Here is a 23,177-nt window from a genome sequence, read left to right as displayed (position 1 = left end):
ACATCCTGTGTCTAGAATTGACCTCTCTGTCTTTTTGCACAGAAGGGAAGTGAGTGGTTTACCGTCGGCCTCTGTGTGTAGTACATACTGGCAGCAAGTGTTTGGCTTTTTTTTTGTGTGTGTGTGTGTTTCCGAAGAAAGTGGCAAAGAAAGGAACTAAGAGCTCAAAACGACATACTGGTATATCTATCTGGACTGAGATAAAGATTGTCCTACAGCCTCACAGAAAAGCACAACTTGTCTTTAAACTGTGAGAAACACGGCTGGCTCAAAGCAGGGAGTATTTGCTGCAGTGTTCTGTATCCTATCAGACCTGGCATGTCTGAAAAGGCAGCAGTCTTATTAAGCCCAGGAAGACAGGCTTCGCTTAGCAACCGCATTAGCTCCAATCTCGTAAGAATTCAGTATAATGCAAGTTAGATATGCAGGCAGCACAGTGTGTGCTTTATTTAAAACTGCACTTGCTGCACACTTCACAATACTTCATCACCTTGATGGCACTGTGTATTATTGTTTGCAGCATTTTACGGGGTACTTCTTTGGAGCCTTCACTTATACAAACACACAGCTCTCTAAAATATTTATATGGCAAACAATATGAAAAGGTTGTAAACTGCATTCAGATATGGTACTGCATGCTGCAATCCAGTACCTCAACGCGTTTATATCCAATGAGATTTTTTGTTTTGGTGGCCAATTAACAAAGCCTATCCTTGGCACTTAAATGGACTGATATCAGCGAAGTTTGTGGTACCGCTCATTAAAGGGTTAATTTAGCTCTAATGAGCTGTAGCAAAAAACAGCAGTCGTATTTACTGGAAAGAAATAAAGAAAGAAATTGGCAGGTTGGTTATCAGTAACTAAATAAACATTTTCTTTGCGTACTTGTTCTGTTTACTACAGAAGCTTCTGAACTGAGAGAGAGACAGAGAGAGCGCTGGCTCGTGTTACAAAGTCCAGCCGTGCTAACAAGATACCAAGAAAAAATACACAGTTTTAAGGAGGCCGTCAACTTCAGAGGAGATCAATATCTGACAGCAGGGGTGAGTTTAAATATACAGCTCTGGTCAAACTTTTGGCATCACCCGACAGAATGAACTCATTTTGCTTCATGGATGGAACCTGCCGAATAAAGTTACGTTAACATATTGAATTGCATATTGCAGTTTTCCATATATCGAAAATCGAAAAATGTGTATTATAGCTTTTGCGATATCATTTTGTAGTTTCTCTGATTGCATGATGTTAAATGAAATACCTAAATTATGTTCAGATAGTTAGAGGATGCGAAACTTTTGGCCATCGCTGTATATGTGGCACTGCCGATGGAAGGTGATCTATTCTGTACAGGGGAATACACACCCATGGAATGCTCTCCACTAAGTCTACCCACTAAGTGTACTCTTAAAGGAAATTAGGCACACAGGCAACCAGCCACTCTGTGCTGAGCTCCAATTCTTAATGAGTACTTCCTCTGTTCACTCTCAATGTTTCAAAGCCACTGAACATAGTAAAAATGCTGCTTTGAAGTCCCCTGTTACTGTTTGTTGATGAATGCTGTCCTAGCCAAGTTAAGGCAGAAGATTGATACACCCAGTATTACTGTCCAGATATTCTCTACTTCAAGTTACCAGCTAGAAAATACCTGCTCTGTTAGTTAGCACTGCGGCATTTTAATTAAAAAATTCTTACACTGTCGTGCTTTGTCATTGCCACTGGCAATCAAGCATAAAAATCAATTACAATAGCTTTTTTTTTTTTTTAATAGAAAGGTTCATCAAAATGTTAGGTATCCGGGTATCCAACGAATTTAGGACAAAGGCAAACTGTTTTTTTTTTTTTCATCAACTGAACTCCCATAATGGGTCGTTTGCCGATCAGTCTTTAATCAAACCCCCAGTGGTTTTGCTCGAGGCACATTCTGTAAACATGTGTGCAGAAGCTGCTCTTCCGTTGTCTGAGTGCCCACACAAAGGGTCTTTGGTTCTAATAGCGCTGGACGCCCTTAAGAGCGCTGGGGTGGCCCGCACATGCTGGTGCTTTCGGTCAGTGCCTCGAACATTTTGTTCTGTATGAGTTGAACTCAGGGAAAGACTTGGCTCGGAGGCAAAATCACAAGGCTTAGCGTTTGAGGCTGTGGAAAGGGAGGGGGAGGGGGGCAGTGAGCATGCCTCGGGGTAGCATGAGAGGCAGTGATAAAATGTGCTCCCTGTACTAATGCCAGTCGGTTGGAGAACAGCCAGATGTGCTGTCTCAACAGTTTTGCATCTGAACTAGGGTAGACTTGGACACAGAAGAGTCTCCTCTAGGCAGAATATACTGATACATTCTGTTTAGCAAGTGCAGACGAACTTAACCCTGTGTGTGCCAGGCTACTGCCTGCACTTGAAAAAAAAAACTGAACTGAGCTGGGCTTTCGTTTTAGGACACGATATTTGTATTTTTTTTAAATATTCACTCAGCCTTTAATTATCAAGCCCCTGCTTACACACGCTCACCCCGTGCCCTGCCCAATTAAACAAGATCGAAATGTAACAACCACTATTTATAGACAGGCTGGCTCGTCCAGCAGCTAAGGTTCTGCTAGGGTAGAAGAGATCACATATCAGCAACGCCACAATCCAAGACACAGGGCTTACTCTAGAGACGGTTCAACCTGAATACTGGAGATGAATCAGATCTCCAGAGATAAGCGGTAGTGAAGGACAGTGCAGACTCTGTAGCCAGGTGCACAGCACAATGGTGGGCTCTTTATATGAGGTCCTTCTTCACCTGCCTAGAATGGACCACCCGGTACAGGGTTTAGGAGGCTATCTCTTTCTCCTCGGTCATTCCTCCTTAAATATACCCCCCACCCTGTTCGACTATGCATTTACTTGCCCCAACTAAACAGAGACGCCAGTATTGAGAACTCGTGGATCGTTGAAAGAATCCGGCAACACCTGATCTTTAATTGATTTTAAAGATAACTCCTTTAATGAAATGTATATATATATATATATATGAACACGATTATTAACAAGCGCTACCCCTTTAAGGCTTCCTGCAGCTGTGACTCTGCTGTTCATCCAGCTCTGATCACCCCACTGAGGTCACGTGGGCAGCACACAAGCAGAGCAGTGTTGGGGTGGACGGGGGACCGCCTGGAACACTTGCCTGGGATAAACTCTCTAATCAGCAGGCTGGCTCTGTGACCCTTGAACTAGGCTGGGTTTGGAGGGAGGAGGCAGCGACCATATAAAAGTGCTCTCTCATCCTGTTACCCGCCCCCAATCAGTCCAATCAAGAGTTCTTCAGCAAAGCAAACATCATCCAACACAACATGCATGCTATACCTTTATTTATTTATTTATATTTTTAATTGCCGAGCCTAAAGAAACATTGGCTTAATATGACCAATCAAGAGATGTGTGTTTTGCAGCTTTATGCAAAAACGAAGCACTGAAATAAAACATGATATCAATCGAGTTGTAAAAGAAAAGCACAGGATATCTGACTGCAAAAGTTTACAAAATCCAAACTAATCTAAAATCTAGAATCTTAACAGGCTCCCAAAAGGGATAAGTGGGGCAGGAGTTGGTGTGGGGTGGAGGGGGTGGGTGTGGGGGTGGAGGGGGGGGGGGGTGGGTGGAGGGGGGGGGGTGGGTAGGAGTCGATTGGGCCGATTTAAACAGAGTAATGAAACAGTCAGGAAATGGAAGCCACGTTTTTGTTCTTAGCACCCTGCCATGGCTAAGAACACCAAGGTAACCAGAAAAAAAAAAAAAAAACACCTCAATCCCTCAAGCAACAGGCGGAGGGAGAGGTTAGAAAGGGTCAGGTAAACAGGCCAGCTCCGTGTAAAAATGAACACTGTTTGTAAACAAGCCATCTCATCACTCTATTTCAGCCCTGTTAACCGGGGGCGGCACTAATGGACACATTAGTCTCTGCGTTAGCTCAGCCAGGCCTATTAGTGCCTATTGCAAATGATAAATTAACTACCCCCTGCCCGATAAAATCAGCTCCATTATTTCCACAAATATGCCTACTGAAAAAAACAAACAGATCTGTTTTTATTCTTATTCTTAACCAAGTCCTGTGTCTAGAACGTACAAGATAAATTGGTCATATATTTTTTTTTTTAAATGGTGTTTCCTGATGGGCATTGCAAGCCAAATCTAAGATTATCAGCGCTTGCTAGTTTTCTAACCTTTGCACGCACTTTTTTGGAAGAAGGCGAGCGAACGTTATCGATTGCAGAAGGAAGCGTTGTCTGATGTTACAAATCTGGTGTCATCCGCAATGGCTGTGCAAAGACATCCAGGCGATCCTTTCCTGATCTCTAGAAAGAGCGGAAAAGACCAAACACGACTCCCTCTGCCCTTCAACTCAAGACAAAACAACTATCACATAACACTGAGTAATGTCTATTTCTTTGTTTAAAACAACTAAGCTAAGAGAACGCCGGGAAAATAAAATCCTCCTGCAGTTATATTTAAATACAGCGTGAAACCACGTCTGGAGAGGACACAGCTTTGGTGTGCAGTTCAGTACAGTGGCATCTTTATTCTTGCAGTGCATCCTTCTCTAAATAATCTGCTTGGGCAGCCAGGGAAGGGAATAACACCACATACTGTATTCAGTTACTGTCTATTTAGAATTGCTCTTGGATTCGCATCTGAAAGTAAATGGCAGGGGGGTTCAGTTTTAAACGTGACCCAAGCAGAGTTCTGTCAATAGCCAATGCATTGCGTTGTCCTCAGATAATTAAGCAAAGTAGACAGATGGGTCAAAACAAATAGGTAGTGTGGATAGATGTGACGTGCAGACAAACAGGCAGATGTCCATAAACTGACTGGAATATATAGAGAGGTAGGCACTGTATAAATGGCCAGTTACTTATGGTCTCCCTGACAACAGGGGGAGGTGGGAGGTGAGGGGAAGAACATTACCATTTCTTATTAACCCGTTGCACCCCAGCGCGCTGTTTTAATCAGCATTTAGCACTTTCACTCTAAACTTCTCTAATTGGATTATTAACAAGCGGGGGGTCTTGGCAAGAAAAATAAATCAATGAGATGACACACGGCTAATAAGGGAAAGATGTATTTCAGAAGAAGAAGGGGAAAAAAGAAGTCATGTTGCAGTAGTAAACTCCAGTTTCGAGACATTGTTTTATGTATTTTCTGTGCTGCTGCTTCATTGATAAAAGAGGGACGGGAATGGGATTAACTGTATACATATCAGTGATTTAGGGGAAAGGTTTGAGGGATCACTAAATGCTATTGTTTCCAACACTTAAGAATAATGATCTCAATAGCCCCCCCTCCCTGAATGGACTGCTTAAATCCCATCACTGATCTCCACCCCTGGCTTCCTCACGAAATCCTTTAAGGTGTGACGGACCACAAAAACCATCTCCTGCTGGGCGAAGAGAGAGTTTGCTGCCCCAGTCCCTGTAACCGGGACACACAATGCCCCCCAACCCATTCTCCCCTCTCGCTCTTAGTTCCTTTCACTGCTTGGCAGCCAATATGTTCTTCTGCACTGCTGCCTTTGCTAACTTTCTGTAGGTTTTAGCATTTCCATTGGGAAGATACTTTGATCCAGTCTTAAAACCAAAGCCTGCACCCTCTGAAGTCAACATGCTGGATTCTCTTCTGCACTCTTCTGCAAAAAGTATCTTCTCTGTCATAGAAGGTCGGAAGGGTGGCGATTTCCTTCCTTGTGCAAATCTGGGCAGTCAACCTGCATGACGTACCTCTCAGCTATGAAAATGACTAACCATCACCACTACCCAACTACTATAACAGATTTTTCGTCTTGTTTTAATTTGCCCACCTTTTAGGAACTGCTGCTGCAATTAACAAGGATAGTTGTCACAGCAGTCTATTTACAGATGCATGCTTGCCATTCTAGAACGGATGCCTGAATCACATTCATTAGCCTAATGGCACACTTATTACTACATTCCAGCCTCGTTACAAAACCTAGCGCCTTTGGAAGGCAAGCATTCGGACCATATTCAAAGGGGAACGTCCAACACTAAGAGAGATGACTGCAGTGCAAAACGCAGGGGTGGGAGATGGTTGGTGTGCAGTGGTGTAAAATATAGCGCATCAACCACATTTTGCAAATGATCAGTTTTTTGGTTTGTTTTTGCAAAGCGTTTGGCATGCAAACCAACCTTTCTGTCTTGCTGCTGTCCTTAAACAAACAAGTTAATTAAAGTCTCCTAATCAGCTCCAAAGAAGCATCATTACTATCCTGGTATCCGTGGCTAACAGTTTCTAATTTGGCCTGTCTAAATAACATGCATGTCCCATTAGATTTAATGGTAACACACACACACCTATTCTTTTAAAAATGACACGGGATGGGGGTTGGGGTTGGGGTTGCCATTCCTTTGTAACCTACTCCCCAAACAGGATGCCCCCAAGGCTGGGAACGAAGCAGTGGCTGAGGGAGGAACCCTGAAAAGGGAGAACATTTTAATCTCTTTGTAAAAAATATAGGTTTGGTTTCAGCCTTACCCCCAGGCTTGCAAAAAATATCAAAGCCATTAAAAACTCATAAACGACTGATACAGTACATGATCTCTGTCGTCACACAGGAACTGTTTTTTTTTTTTGCGTGTGGGTGTGTGTGTTTCAGTGGCTTGAATTTTCCTAGTTCAATCCAAACTTCTCATGCATTCACTACAAACCAAAAAGTAAATGCAGAAACGCATGGAATGAAACCTACTAAATAAATAAATAAATAAATAAGGACGTCACAATGCAATGGGTTTGAAGGTGAAGTCGAACAGCAGACACATTTTATTTTTACACACTGAGACCAGATTACTATTAAGGCCATAAAATATACCATAAAGTCTCAGACGAACAAATTCCACAGTGACTCTGACATCAGCTTAATGTTTCACAATAATCACACGTTTGTAGCGTGTCTCAGATCAGATGTAAAACCTGAGCCTTCAATCGCTGGTATACATCCCGGATTTTCACCAATCGGACAGATGGGAAGGCAGCATTAGTCATGAGCTTGGGATAATACCATTGTGGGGTTATTTACTCACTTTTGATTAAGGTAACGTTTTAGAAAGCAACCCCACCATTTTCTCTATCCCTAAACACTAGAGTCAGTTCAAACAGAAAACATTCATTTGAGTCATATAAATAAGGTGACTTTTCTGAAACAACAGTTGACAGTTAGGATGACTTCCTGCATAAATCGCGCAATGTGTATAACAGTAGCCCAATAAGAAAAGAGAACAACATTTTGTTTAATTAATAACAATAACAGTAGCCCACGTATCAGCGGTCTTGGTCTTTGTGGTTGAAAGCTGATAAAAAGAGCAAACATCAAGTGCACAACAATGACCGATTTGCTGAATCTGAAGTATAATTGGCTGAATCTGATGCTGGGAAACCGACATCCCGGGACAATGCAGATGGCGGGGGGCTTTGTCTCCTTGAATCTGTCCCCCGACACACTGTCCCAGCTGATGTCATTTAAACAAAGAATGACAAAGGGGCCTGACCAAACCCTAACAAGATGGCAGGACCCCTCCGTGCCCCAACCCCCCAACCCGCCCAGCAAAACAATACCCCAAAAGACAAGAGAGAACCCCCCCCCCCAGCATCGAGACTGGAGACCCTTGGAGACCCCCGTCTTTAATACCCAACAGCTCACATAAAAGCCCAGACAATGGGAACCCAAGCCTCTCCTGACAGCAGAATGCATCCAATCCTTTTAATATTTTAATTTCTGCACCACACTGGCCCTGGCGAGCTTAGAGTCAGGAAGAAGTCACCGGCACCCATTTAAAAGCAGGGGGCGCAAGCTATTTCAGCATGCCACCTCCCTTTATCAGCTTGCAGAGAATTCCTCAATTCATTCATTTATTCAGAAGGCTGGCTGCTGCACTCCCTCACGTATTGTAGACACCAAACTAACCCCCCCAACCCAACAAGCCCAGTACAATACTATATCTGTTTGCAGGATGTACAAGCTTCAGAAAGGCGAGCTTAGTGGTTATTTCAGTTTCGCTCTACAGTACATTTGAATCAGGGTTCCACAGCTCAGTACTACAGCTTAGCGTTAAGATAAGATACACGATTAACTGAGTTTTTGCTGTGGTGCTCCGGACACTGCATTATTTTTTTCAATGCCTTTGTTATATTTTTGAGTCAGTTCTGTATCTGTTTAGCCATTGTTAGAGTGAGCTACACGGTGCACCCTGCAATTGTGTGCCGACAGTAGGGCTGTGGGTGTGCTTTGCCCACGTCACTGTGGGAAGCAGACAGATGGATATGTAAATGGTTAGGCAGCAAGCTCTTAACTGAGCTTGTTAATCATCTCTCACATTTCTCTCTCATTTGATTTTTGCACGTCTGGCAGTCCGTAATGCACCAGCAGTGTCACCTCAAGGTTTCTGGGGCATTTGTAGATGTCTGAATTGCCTTGAAGGTAAACAGTGAGCTATGGCAGTGGCTAAATAAGAGGACACATTTATGTGCAGCATTCATCTAATGAGAAAAAAAGGCATGTGTCCGCAGAGCTGAAACCAGGAATTGTACTTTTTGTTGAATATGAAACTTCAATGCTGCTTATAATGAATGTTAGTGCTTTATTTAATATATGTATGAAACACAAGATGCATTAAATAAAGAACCAGGAAGGAAATGAGAGATGCACACTGATTTGTGTTGTTTATTTCCTGTTTTCACTAATGTGTGAAATGAACATCAAATTAAATGCCTAAAAAAAAACCAAAACAGAAATTCAGAAATTTTTCAAAAATGAGTAGCCAGCTCCCCGCCATGAGTACCATTTAAAGAATATCAATTCCAAAATTCTGCACAGAAATGGCTGGTTCAGATTCGTAACATTTTATCATCCCCTGTCCCCCTGCCCCCCCCGTCCCCCCATCCTATTTATCAACAAGCCATCTGTCCTTTGGGAGCTCTTTTATTTTGCAGGGGGGGGGGGGCGGGGGTCCTAGAAGAGGTCATGTGTCAGAACCCCTTTGACAACACATGGGATTCTAGAGCCTGACATCATCGCACAAAGAACAGCGTCGGCTGACAAGGCACAAATTCTCTGAATGAGTGTCTACAGCACTGTGGCAGCAGCGGCGGCCATCTCTTGAAAAAAAAATAAAAAATAAAGAAGAGCATTTTTAACACACTGTCTTAGGGGTTGTCTAAAAACTCCTAGCCCCGCTCCCACAGCGGTCAGATTCTCCTTGTGGTTGTTCTTTTTCAAAGTTAGGTTAAGGTACCACCAGCCCTGGTTTCAATACCACAAACTGAACAAATCTATTTTAAAATTAGAACTAGCTGATCTGTCTCCCTTTCCCATGTTCTGTGAAGAGAGAGAGAAACATTTAAACATATAAAGATGCTTTTACGCAAGTCCTAGTTGGCAACAAAACAAAGAAAGAACCAAAAATAAATAAATAAATAAACAATGCACATCTGCCATCGAATAATGTGCTTTGATAATGTTTAGGGAAAATACCACAGACTAAATCAATGCAAACCGGCTCTTTGAACTTAGTGCACATTTCACTTTCAGATCTTTTTTAAGAGGGTGGCATGACATACAGCAGTTTGTTCTGCAATAAGAGCCCTTGCTTTTCAATAGAAAATGTCCTGCAGGAGGAATCTCTAGACGCTATTTCTGTTATACAGTCATTATTCAAAGATAAAGGAATTTGGATAGGATTAGCCCAGTTCCTGACATCACAAACCTGTCATGATAATTTGCTTTATTAGGCGTCTTGGTTGATTTGTACCTAAACCACATATCTGTCTATTGATATATTGACCTGCTGCAGAGTTCTCCCAAAGCCTGGCTGTCTGCTAACTGAGCCATTTCTAACAATGACCCTGCTGAACAGACACGATTGCAAACACAATTTCAAATACTTTCTATCTATAGCTCACGAGACGCACAGACGTGAGAAAGGTCGCCCCATCTATTCAGGCAATTCTTTTTTTGTTTTTGTTTTTACTTGTCAATAAATTCTATAAAGGGTTAAGTCTCGCCTTCTGTTAGCTGGAACCAGAGGACTACAATAACACTGGTTTGTGGTTTAATCTCATCATCCAGCAATGTCTCCTGTCTATGCACTAAAAACTGCAACCCTGTGTATTCAAGACATGCAGGACACACTCTGCACTGTTAAGACGTTTTTTTTTTTTTTTATCATGAGGAGGTATTTGTGTAAATGAATATTAAGCAATCCTCACGGGCAGTCAGTCTATTAAAAAAAAAGATTTCAACTAGCCAGTCTATCCTTCAGCCTTAGGCACACAGTGCTGTATAATTAACTTCTTGCTTAAAATTCTACCGTTTTAAAACTTCCAATGGATTCTTGATTGGATTTTTAGATGAGAAGCTTGAAATCTTTAATTGATTCTGTCGCTTTTTCTTTATTTTAAGTACAAACGGTCCTCTCAAGTCATTGATTTCCTTTTAGCAGATTTTCTAAATATCTGACGGTTGTTAGTTTTCTTTTTTCCGTGTGTACGTTATTACCTGTCACTTGTGTAAAGGCTTCCTTCCCCACCCGAACCTCACCTTAATATGTAAACACAAGTTCAAGCCCACATTCACACAAAGCCTCTAAACCCACACTGGGCTTTTATTGGTATGTCTTTAACCCTCCAATAGCGCTCACGCACACACACATACACACACGCACACACACAGACGTGTACGCACCCTGACATACAAACACACAGACGCACATGTGAGTGGACCTATAAGAAAGATAATTCCTGAAACTGCTCCAAAGAATTACTTAGCCCTCATCTACCCGACTAATAAAAAAAACTCTTCCCCTTGGCAGCCTTTTTCATACATTCAATGTGTTTCCAGGATGTCTCTATGAGCAGTGAACTAGTCCACATTAACAGAGACATAAAGACATAGGAGGCTGTGTGGTCCAGTGGTTAAAGAAACAGGCTTGTAAGCAGGAGGTCCCCGGTTCAAATCCTACCACAGCCACTGACTCATTGTGTGACCCTGAGCAAGTCACTTAACCTCCTTGTGCTCCGTCTTTCGGGTGAGGCGTAATTGTAAGTGACTTTGCAGCTGATGCATAGTTCACACACCCTAGTCTCTGTAAGTCGCCTTGGATAAAGGCGTCTGCTAAATAAACAAATAATAATAAAGACGTACACACGCACACAAGCATCAAGACCCACACATCTGAAAACACACGCACAGACAGCCACACAACCACACAGAGGCGCATACAAAAGAGACTCGCAGCCGTGCAGGAAAAGTCTCTTTTTTTAACCCCTGAGACCACTGGTGGTTCCTGAACCAGCGAAGAACAAATCCAATTCAGGTCAACGCCAGCCTTCAAGCCAGGGCTAGTAAACTAACAGTGAGCATGTTTGGTGATGGAGGTCAAAACATGCAGTGTGCAGTCATGCAAGGGTAATATACATATCTGGGTTGTGTTGGCTCAGGTTAAATGAAAACAACCCTTTGGGTTTCAAGGGCTCGGAATATAGACATACATTATGCACTATTATATATTATTGAATACACAGCTATTTATTATTTAGAAGTAGCCCAGTGTGTTACACTATAAAACAAGAAAAAAGGTTTGGGGAAAACGCTGCATTCGCAAACCGTATGGTGGCATTCTCTAGCTCAGCATCACTCAACGTGTAGTTAATGTTACATCTTCAATTGCACGGGCAGTTGTGTGATTAATATTTTAAGCTCTGTGGCACTATCTCTCTCATTAAATAAACACACTGGCCTGTGCTGCACACCGTAATCCATCATCAATAATAAATAAAGGCTGAATAAAAAATAAAAAAAAACCACGACAACAAATTGAGATTTAGTAATACTTAATAATGAAGAGTTTGTTACAGAGCCACATTGATGTATTCATCAAAAAAGATTCAATTAGAAAGGTGTGATTGCAAAAAATGTGCATTAACCCATTAAGAGGCGTTTTCAATCAGATTCTACCATGTATTCCCTGTCTGCAAAGTTCAGTCAATATTCATTTTCCTCTTTTGTCTTAATCAGGAAATGGACCTTCAAATTGAAACCAACAGAGGTGGCCGTAAGCACAGCTGCGATTCACTAGCATAGAGGTTAATCTTGGGAACCTTAGAAATAGAGAAAGAAGTATGGGGAACCGCTACATTTAAACCCCCCCCCCACCTCAATCATACACACGTACGCTTACAGATATACAACCAACCACCTCCTGATAAATGAATTGATCCTCCATGTCTCATTGACCTAATTTCCCATAAACCACATCCTTGGGCTTCCATTGGTCTTCCCTAGATACCCTTGAAAGATCCACGATACCCAGTCGTCTGCTGAGCAACTGGGGAGCACAAGAAGGGGGGGGGGGGGGGGTCAGGATAATGGACTTCTGTAAGAGAGGCTGAGAGCCCTGGGATGAGATGGGATTGTGTGTGTGTATGTGTGTGTGTGAGGGAGGGGGTCAGGGGGAGGGGGGTGGAAAGGAGTGTAGGATTGGAGAAGCTCTCAGGCTATTCTCCTGGGTGAAAAAAAAGGACTTGACAGGCTGATGCACAAAGGCCTGTGCCGTTAATTCACCTGAAAGCTATCTAATTGTATTAAATCAAATCAAATTGAAATGGGATACCCTGGCGAGGACTCACGAGGGTTCATCGTTAAGGTGGACCGAACGCGCTACAGGTTTCGTTTGATATATCTAACCTCTTTTGTTTCAGCCTTTCTAGAACTACAAATACAATTTCCTTGTAAGTATTACACAATGGAAATATTCATTGATTGCCGGTAATTCCCACAGACGTCTGCCTCAATTATCATAAAGCAGGCAGGCACCAATAAACCATTTGTCAGCCTGCAACAGAGTCGGCAGGACAGGTGGAGGTTGCAAAGTTTAACATGCAAATTTTTTTGTTTATCAACTAAATCAGTACCATTTGAGTTGAATATAAGAGCAGTGTTTTAACTATTTTTTTGCAAAAAAGTGGGGAGGGTTCTGGGGGTTATATATATATATATATATATATGCCCCCATCAAATTCGGTTGTGAAGCAATTTGCCAGCAAAAAAACTTTCTTAAGTGATTTAGAGAAAGGTGCCGTAAAGCAGATTTTAATAGCTGGCCAATTCCCCTGCTGCTTTAACCACCTCAGGAAGAAAGAAAATTAAAAAAAAAAAAATCACAGTTTTGATGGGTCTGCAGAAAAAGCCCAGCAAATTAGCAGCGTGTGTGGCAGATAATTAGTGTGAGACGCTTTGCACATGAACCTAACTGCTAATTAAAACCCCCCTTCTTAATTGACTTGCATTTGCATACCATTAAAGCTACAGAGCAATTCAAACTAAAATTCTGGGGAGACCTCATCTCAGTAACGAAGTCCAGGACTGGGAGGGGTAGTCAATGGACACGTTTATTACCATCTATATGCATATATACAAGGACGGTGCGGCTTGCATGCCATTGACTAAGTACTGTGTTTAACAGAGAATATGCTGGAGGACGGCACATGATTCTTATTTTACAGGTCGCATTGCCAGTTCTGTGTCTTTGAACCCTGCCACACTTCACAAAGCAAACAGAACCAGGCAGGTTTTAATGTGGTCATAGACAGTTGTAAATAAGCATCGGTTGGGAACACTGAATTCCCTGGTGGTCATTTTAATTGATTCCTCTGTCTTTGTATAGTGTGTGTGTCTTGAAAGACAATCTGAAGTGGAAAGTGGCCAACGCTAGAGGCCAATAAATAGTGGATTACCAATTTCAATGTTCTCATCCCATAGTGAGCTCTCTCGGCACAAGGGGCATTGTAATACAGGATGAAGTCTATGGGTATCACAATAATACTTCAGACTTAACTGTACAACCAGATGGGGTAAGGATTACATTTTACACGGCCGAGCGAATTCTGAAGGACCAGCGCATCAGAATAGTTAATAGCAGCTGTATTTAAAAAAAAAAAAAAAAAAATTAAATTGAGGTTAGCGCATTTTCAAAAAAGAAAAAAAATGAAATAAAAAAAAGGATTTCTTTTGGACCATTCATATGCAAGCCCAGCAGCTGTTGTGCCCTGCTCCGAATGGATGTGGCTTATTGTCAGAGGGTTTTAGCTCGATGTGCCTTGCATACGAAACAGGACAAGCCCTCTAATCCTTTGGGGAGCACGCTTCCTTTCCCCTCAAACAACCAGCCCATTCAACTGTGGACGGGAAATCCCACAATGCACCGGGGCCGCGCGAGCAGCGAAAAGAGAAAGTTTCAACTCTCTGGAATATTTAAAGGCTACAAAACTTTACAAGAAGAGCACATCTGTGTTTGTTTAAGACATACATTGTTTAAGAGAATGTATAATGAAATACTTACAATTATATTATGACAGTGGGGGAAATAGCTGGAACAAAAATTATTATGAGGTGAGAGAGGATTGTGATTATTATTATTATTTTTTAATCAAATCCATTAATGAATACAATTTCATGAAATGTGGTGAAGCAAGAACAATCTATTAAATGACTCCTAAATGTGTTACTAAAATCAGTAATAACAGAGTTTAAAACGCACTCATAAATGGTCACTATAAATGGTATTTAGTGGCACAGGTATTTTTTTATGTGTTATTTTGAGAAGGGGGTATTCCTCAAAGCATAATGAACCTTGACAAAAACCTATCGCTTTTTTAAATGTTTTATCCTAGCCGTAGGAGTCAGCCACTCCCTCCCCCCATCAAAAGGTAGAAGCAAGTAATTGAGCTTGAACTACAAACTGCAACCGTGGAGAGGTAAATGATTGATTCTGAGTATCGAACAGGTCTGCAGACTCATTCATGTCTACCCATGCTTTCATCAGAGGTCTTGCCTCATCCAGTTTAACCTGGGGGGAAATGGACTATAGGAATTTCACAATGTAAGTCAATTTCACAATAGCTAGACAATACACACTTGTCTATATATAGATAGATAGATAGATAGATAGATAGATAGATAGATAGATAGATAGATAGATAGATAGATAGATAGAAAGAAATTCCAATAGTCCAAATATGTGTGTGTGTAGAAAATAATTCAGGTATTCTTCCAATAAAACAACACACAAGGCTTCAGCATTAATTTCCAAAACCCTTTGCAAACCCAATTTGGGTTATAACCAAAAAATAAAAAAAAAACCCTTCAACCTCAGAGTTATTCCATCCAGCACATTCATATTCATCATTATGGGATTAAAGGCTTGGGCACACTTAACCACTGCACCACAGCAAAAATAGTTCTGTCTACACGGTGGTGTCAAGGTCTAGCACTGTATGTACAGTATGACTATGATATATTTGTACAGTCATACTGTACATATAAATAACTCAGTGTCAGAGCATGGAATATTCCAGTATCTAAGGTTAACTGCATTGCTTCGAAGCACAAAACTGATAAAAATGAGTCACCCACACAAGTTTGCTGAAGCCAGTCCCCACTATATAAATCTACCATTCCCATCTGAAGCGTAAAGAAGTTACACACCCTGCTCGTAAAGGGTACTTAGCTGCCAAAACCTAGACACAAATAACACAAAACATGGACATTGTTCAGCTTATGCATTGAAAGTCACCCCAACAAAAATTCTCGAATCTGTCTGGGTTTGGATTTTGACTTGGATTCAAAAGACAGTAAACAAATACAGATGAACTGTATCTGAGCTTCCAGTTTGCACGCACGTTACAATCTTTTGGAAGGTGGCTTGGAGGCATCTTGGCAGGATATGGCCCTGTACAGGCTGAAGGTATTAGGTTGCTGTTGTGCCTTGTTGTACTGCTTTGATTCTAAGTTAAAAGGTACATAAAAAAACCATGGGAATTCACCTAAAACAACTCCAAGGCATTCTTTCCTTGCTGTGGACTGAAACGTACCAAGACCCCTTCCAATCCCAGTGCCCAAATCGGATGAATTACTTCCCAGCCCCATAGATCTGTACAGTAGGGTGAACATATGGGTTAAAAATAGCAGATCACGTTCCTTTATTGGCATTTTCAGAGAAACAGGAAGTCGCAGGTTTTTTTTGGGTTTTTTTTTCAGAGATTGCTCAATTCAGCTCTACACAGGAGTAACTGTCTTGACTTTCACAATGACATCCAGATAGACACATTGCAGCTATGGGACATCCTGTCTGCTGCTTCCGTGCCTTTACTCAACATTGCAGACAGCGAGGCAAGAAAAGCCGCCCGGCTGAAAGAAATTGAGAAACTCGCTTCAAATCAGGGAGTAAGTTCATGACCTTGCCCTGCAACTGAACACAGTTTCAGAAATACACTAGCCTGTAAATCTGTAATTGTTATTCACATATGCATATGCAGCATCGATCTGCACTGATAAAAAAAAAAAAAAAAACTGACAACTTACAGGAAATAGAAGATAACTTGGCTGCGCTTTATCAGACATGCACGGTGGACTGGATCCAAGGAGCCGCCCACAGTAATAGAAATGGACTGTTACCAGAAACCAAAGAGCAAGCCCATTACCTCACGAGATTTGATTTGGTTGGAAATGTAGGTACACCACACACCCTGGTTGACCAATCAGGTTTTTTTTTTTTTGGTTTTTTTTTGTAGTTTCAGTTCTGCATACAAGGTTTCATTTCACCAGAGCAGCCACTCCACATCCAATGACATTACCTTCAAGCTGAGCTATATTTCAGAGCACGCATTTAGGTACTGCATTATATAGGATAGTTCAAATTGATGCATTAATGACCCATTTTACCTTCCAAGTGTGCTTGTTGACTCTACCGCTATTATGGGGATTTATGTTTGTAAACATTCAGTTTTTTTGTTTGTAAAACAGACCACTGAATACCCTGCCACAACCCCACCCCCTACACAGAGAAGAGGGGTGTGGGGGCAGGGGGTGAATGAAATCCATTGTTGAAGCATATTATGTTTCCACCACAATGCACCATCAGCTCCATTCAAGCTGAAACAGTTCATGCAAATGGACGTGATGGCCTTTCATTAAAGGGTTTCTTTTTTTGTTTTTATTTTGGAGAGGGTGAGGGGGACATTTTGCGCTGACCGACCCCCCGTCATACACAGACTCAGCCCCCCCTCGCCCGACGAGAACAATCCGCCTCTGTCTGCAATCTGTTAACGGAGTTCTCAATGTAAAAGTCAGGGTTAGGCGGGCAACAAAGCACTACTACGCAGCTAAGCAGATGCAAGGCAAGGTTGTTTTTTGTTTGTTTATTTTGGTGGGGGACGACGGGAAGGGGTCTGAAACGTATTACTTATTAGCATTGCACCCAATACATTTTTTTTTTTCTTGATCTGTTCTCGCCAATATTAATTTTAAAAGGTGGCTTTGACTCAGTGGGGGAGTTATGTGAAATACGCATACAATCTTCACACAACCGTGTGTTGATCACATTTTTCTCTGCAACGGCTCCAAAAAAAAAGATTTGAACAACTTTTTTTTTTTTTTTTCTTGTCAAATTATAAACCATTTCATTTTTGGTTATTAAGAAGACCTAATCACATATTTTAAGAGCCGTTTTCTTTTTTTTTGGGGGGGGGGGGGGGGGTATTGTGTATCCAGTGTTTGGCTGTCAAAATAGAAAAACAATAACTTCATCCTTAAAAGAAGCGCCTCTTTCAGGAAAAGCAACAGAGCTGATTCCTGGAACAGAGCACTGCCCCACTGTAACCTCTGTTCTCTTTATAAGCAAAAGTTAACACCAGGGTACTTCAAATCCAACTTTACAGTGTTCTACTGTCAAAGTTAAAAAGGAAGCATTCTGCTATAAACAGCCCTAGTATAACGATCCTTATGTCGCATACGGGGTCACAAGAAAAATCTAACGCGTTTCCCAGGTAACAAACTAGAACGGTTTTACCAGTTTTATTTATGTTTTAGTAAGGGGTTAGTGTTTCACAACACCCTCTATAAGTTTATACACTCTATTTTTTAAGCAGTCTTTAAGTAGCTTATTTCATGAATCGGGCTCTGTGGTAAAACACCAATTTAAGCAAAAAAAAAACTAGGCTAGTCTATTTCTAATGACGTCTGCATAGCCAGACACAACATTCGCGATCATTGCCCCTTCCAAAAAGTCTTACCTATCAACCTCTGTGTGCTCAGACTTGCTAAGTAGCACATCATTAAGCAAGGATGTGCCTGTCATTGAAAACCCATCCACCTCCAACCACCTGTGATAATAGACTCATATATCAAACATTTCCACAATATGCTGTAAAACAATGATGAGAGATCGTGCGGATTTATTGTCGGCGATTGCGATTAAAAGGTGTGATCATTGGCATTCACAAAACCAAACACAATATAATAATAATAATTAAAAAAAGGTATTTTCGTTATGTTTCTTATTTGTTTTCTTTTTTTTTTTTAAAAGCATGTTACGTGAAAACAAGATGCAAATAACCAAGAAGAGATAAGAAATCGTTCAAATCAGAATTTTCAAAGCTGGGCTTTTAAATAGTTTGGCAGTCTCCCTTTAACTTAAATGCTTATCTACACTTTTAAACAAAGGAAATGCTTCACACCTTCAAGGAACCAAATGATGAGTTTATAACCCTACTTAAAAACGTTATTCTTCTCAGCCAATTAATAGGCATGTGTGAAATGTAAATCTAATAAAGGCTAAAATGCTCTATAAGTCAAAATGTCAAATGTCCTTTGAAAAAAAAAATACGGCTTTTCAGTTAAGTAGGTCGATCTTTTCAAGCAAAAACACCAACCACAAAACCCAACTCACAGACCAAAACTCTTTCATATTAACCTTTTACCCAGTACCGTAGTGTAATATGCTGGTAAACATATTTATCCACCCTGAAAAACTTTTAACCCGACACAAATTTCACCTTACGCGTTCGCAACCTGCGCTCCCATCACCGTAACCGACGCGTGCAACGCTTTAGAGCAGAAATCATTCGTTCTCATTCGAGTTACAATTATAATTATTTATAAATCAAAAGTAAAATAAACAAATAACACAGTGTGACTGTTAGCGGCAATATATTTAACTACATCCCATTGGGAAAATAATCAATTAACATTTTAATCGTAACATTTCAATATGCTAAACTTCTCCTTTTAGAATAGGCTATATATATATATATATATATATATATATATATATATATATATATATATATATATATATATTCTTTTTTCTAAAAGGAGAAGTTTAGCAGATTGAAAAAAACACTTTTCAATGTATTTTTGCACTACAACGTCTTTTTTTTTTTTTTTTTTTTTTTTTTTAAGATAAGCCACTACCACACTTGTGGGAACCAACCTATGTGGGAGGGTGTGTTATAAAAATCGCATTGCATCTATAAGACGTTAACGGGAAAGGCTTAGAATGAATAAGAAATCGACAGTATTCAAATCTCTTATTGTTTTGAAGTTCAGTTAGCTTGACTGAAACCCCCACTCATTAACGATGCTGAGGATCATTTACTTAGCTATTGTATCTCATCTTTGTTCCAGCAATATTGTTTTTAAAGAATCTCAAAAACTTTAAAACAAGTTTAGTTTTTTAAAAAAAGCAGCGCTGTTCAAGCGCTTATAATAATAATAATAATAATAATAATAATAATAATAATAATAATAATAATAATAATCAAAATTGCTCCCAGGAATTGACATGGCAAAAAAAAATAATAAATGTTTCCATACCCTTGCTGCTTTCCTCTTGTACTTGTTCGCGAAGTCAAACTTCTCTTTCACTTCATCCAAAAGTTGCACCAGGCGCCCCTTCTCCTCTTTCCCCGTGTAATCCTGGCTGAGTAGGATGTAAGCCCTCCAGTTGGCTGAGTCAAAACCCCAGTGGCAAGTCCTGTTTTCCAAGGCTTTGTGACTGTGGACCACGAACTTGTGAGCCGGGTACATGAGCCTGCAGTCCATGCACTGGATGCAGGCTGCGTTGGGACTCGTGTACAGCTCCGGAACGAAGAGCCCCTTGCATTTGCCGAAGCACTCGTGGTATACCTTGAAGCTCTTCTCCGTGAGTTCCAACTCCAAAGTGCCCGAGAACTCCTTTTTGCAGTGGGGCGGGTAGGTGCCCCCGTAGATCAGGGCATTGCACAGACGCTCTGCGTCCGTTTTGGTGATGAGGCCGCAAGAAGGTGCCGAGAAGGGCAGAATCCCCATAACTTTAAGGATCTCCAGCTGGTCCGCCGTGCACCTGGAGCAATAGATGTGTAGGTCGTCGCAGACGGAGTTGATTTGCTGCAGGGAGAAATCTCGCAAAACAGTGTTGAGGATCTGGGGCAAACACAACCGCTTCTCCCCGCCGACTACAAAACACGAGATGGTCTCGCTTTCCAGGACAGTCTCGCACCTTTCAGTGGACCGGTCTGACGGGATAAAGAGGGGGCCCGGCATCACAGGAGGAGGCTGGATGGGTATGTGAAGGACCGGTTCTGGATCTTTGCCATCTTTTTTATACAGCATCTCCTGCGCCCATCTAGCCGAGAACGCAGCCGGGCCGCCGAGGGAGCTCATGGAACTCAGATGAAACTGGCTGAGAGTCTTTTGAAGTCCTGGGTGAGGTTGAAAGCTTGGTCGAGTTACAGTCTCCATGATGTTGCACTATCTTGGTTTTTAAAAAGCGTTAACTTCCCTTGGGTGGAAAAGGATTTGGTGGGAAATAAAGACGCCCAAACAACCCCAGTAGCTCCTTGTAAATCCAAGGTTTCCAGAGTTAGAAACGAAGAACAGAAGTGCTTCATCAAACATCCAGAGACAAGAAATCGAGCGCCGTGCCTTTCCAATCCCAAAGACTATGCGTACAGTAGAAGCAGCGCGTCTTCCGCTGCAGTCCCTTTACAGTCCATATCCAGCAGCGACCCTTTCCAAATACAGTAGATGGAACAAAATTAGCACTTCGCTTACACAAAGGTATCCAGCGAATGAACCCAGCTGAGTACAGCTTGTATACTTTTTTTGTTTCTTTTTGGCTTTACTAACGCACTGACAGAACGCACATCCACGCAGTCTGCCCTTGCAGTAAGTTATGCTTGTATAGCGAGAGCCAGCCAGCTAGCTAGCTCGCTCACTTACTCTCTCTCTCTCTCTCCCTCCCCTCACAGCCCCCCCCCCCCCTTCTCAGTGTTTGTGTGTGTCTGGCTCAGTCATTGAATCCCAGCCAACTATGTGACTGACTCCCCAGGCTGGCTCTTCCTAGTACATGCCGTCACACCCTCCGCTCTCTAAAGCCTTCTGCTGATGCAAAGGCAAGCGAGAGAAAAAAAACAGCTTAGAGCACAGTGAATCACTTGGTTCACAGTCCATTCTACATGTAACTAAACAGCGGGGGAGGGTGGTATTTGGAATAGTTAAACTAACAGGCTATGATTAGAGGACGACCAAGGGGTGCAAAAATAAATAAATAAAATAAAGCAATTGTGCAAACCAGGAGGTTCAAAATGCCCCCACAATGTTTATGTTATTTATTTCTACTCTCTGTGGGCCAGTGTAATATTCTGTTTATACAACAGGGTATATAAAACACACATATTTACACATATGTGTCCATTACCCTTAAACACATATATGTCCAAGAAAAACCATTTATTCTGATCTTCAGTTACATACATTAATGGTAAACATGCGCGTCTCTGGCTTTTGATCTAAAGAAGTAGAGCAATAGTGTATTTTTAAAAAAATGAGGAGGGAGTGTGACAGCAACCTTAAAAACTTTTTTTTTTTTTTGTTCCTTGTAGCTTCAAGGCCAGTTCTGAAACACAACCCTGTTTCTACTGTAAACTTCTGAACCAGAGAGAATGAAGCGGTGGGTGTTTGCAAGTCCATTCCACCCACACATTCCTATTCAGCTGAAACCAGAATTTCCTTTTACTAAAAGATTTCCTTTTACTAATGCCGACTAACTCAATTTAGTGCTTTCTCTTAAAAACAGATTTAGGACATTATTTGAAAAACTGCAGTTCTTTTTCGACTGGGCATTGCAGACAAGCAGCTGAATTCTAAACCAAGTTTATCAGCAAGGCTTAAAGCAGAGAGACACATCCCAAAGCCGAATAGCTTATTTATTTTTTCCAGGATGAAAAAAAAACCTGTTTACTTAAACTTTTATTTCTCGGAAAAGCCGCTCCAATATACACAACTGCTAAAGTGCTTTACTGCAGTCTAGCCATTTTATAAGCAGATGTTGTGACATTCATATACTGGAATATGTTGGTAGGGCCCACTGACTAAAACATGTTTACAGTAACATTATTAGGTTATATATATATATATATATATATATATATATATATATATATATATATATATATATATCTGTCTATCTATCTATCTATCTATCTATATATATATATATATATATATATATATATATATATAGTTCACCTCACAAAATTCACTGGGAAATGCACTGTTGTATTGAAAGAATTTAATCAATACATCAATTAAACAACAACTTTGTTTTGCAAGCAATATTATAATATTGCAGTTAATTGTGAATAGCATTTTTTGTTATGCAAGAAAAAAAAAACATGTTAGATGTGTGATTGAAATATACAGCAAATGCATATATATTATAAGCCTGTAAGTACCTCCAGTGTTTGTTCTCAAACACACTTTCCCACAAAGGAACGTTGGGAAGTTGGCTCTTTTGAGATATATTTTTTAATCATATCCATATTATATTCAGCCTGTATTATTTATTATGCAGTATTTACTTTTCATACGAGGGGTTTTAAAAACTTAAACTGCTAAGCCGTGTGCCTGCTTTATTAAATGAACGTGCATTTCATACTTTAAACTTGTGTTCATGACAATAATCAAAATAATACATTGAGCACATTCTTGTCACTGGTTATCTACATGTGCAAATACAAAATGTTTGGGACAGAAAGATACCAGTCCAATTAACGTGATTTCCCTGCTCCACTAGCTCCCCCTAGCAGGCAGGCACTGTAAAAGCAACACTGCACGCCTCCACCTTTGACAGAAAAAAACAAATAGCACACGTGTTACAACTGCTAAGCAGTCATCCAGGCATACCAGTCAACCACTGGCCAGTTTTCAATAGAAGTGAATGAGAGCAATAACCAGTGCTAAGCAATCAGAGAAGTTCAGTCATTTTTGGAGATTTACAGTATAGGTATTGTTTTAATTCAGGTGCTGTAAAAGTGAAGGCTCCACCG

At 40.9% G+C, this 23,177-nt stretch overlaps 1 protein-coding gene across 1 annotated transcript in view; it reads right to left on the bottom strand.

The window, feature by feature from the left end:
- The window catches only part of LOC117963646 (ski oncogene-like), a 71,064-nt gene extending 50,020 nt beyond the window's left edge, over positions 1-21,044 (bottom strand). Inside the window, exon 1 of the mRNA XM_034904486.2 lies at positions 19,684-21,044. Coding sequence (XP_034760377.2) covers positions 19,684-20,589 — 906 coding nt within the window. The 5' untranslated portion in view covers positions 20,590-21,044. The remainder of the gene's footprint in view (positions 1-19,683) is intronic.
- Between the last annotated feature and the right edge of the window lie 2,133 nt (positions 21,045-23,177).

The sequence above is a fragment of the Acipenser ruthenus genome, chromosome 20, assembly GCF_902713425.1.
Source record: "Acipenser ruthenus chromosome 20, fAciRut3.2 maternal haplotype, whole genome shotgun sequence".
In the NCBI taxonomy this organism is placed as follows: domain Eukaryota; kingdom Metazoa; phylum Chordata; class Actinopteri; order Acipenseriformes; family Acipenseridae; genus Acipenser; species Acipenser ruthenus.
The sequence above is the reverse complement of the archived record's forward strand: the minus strand, read 5'-3'. Positions and strand labels throughout refer to the sequence as shown.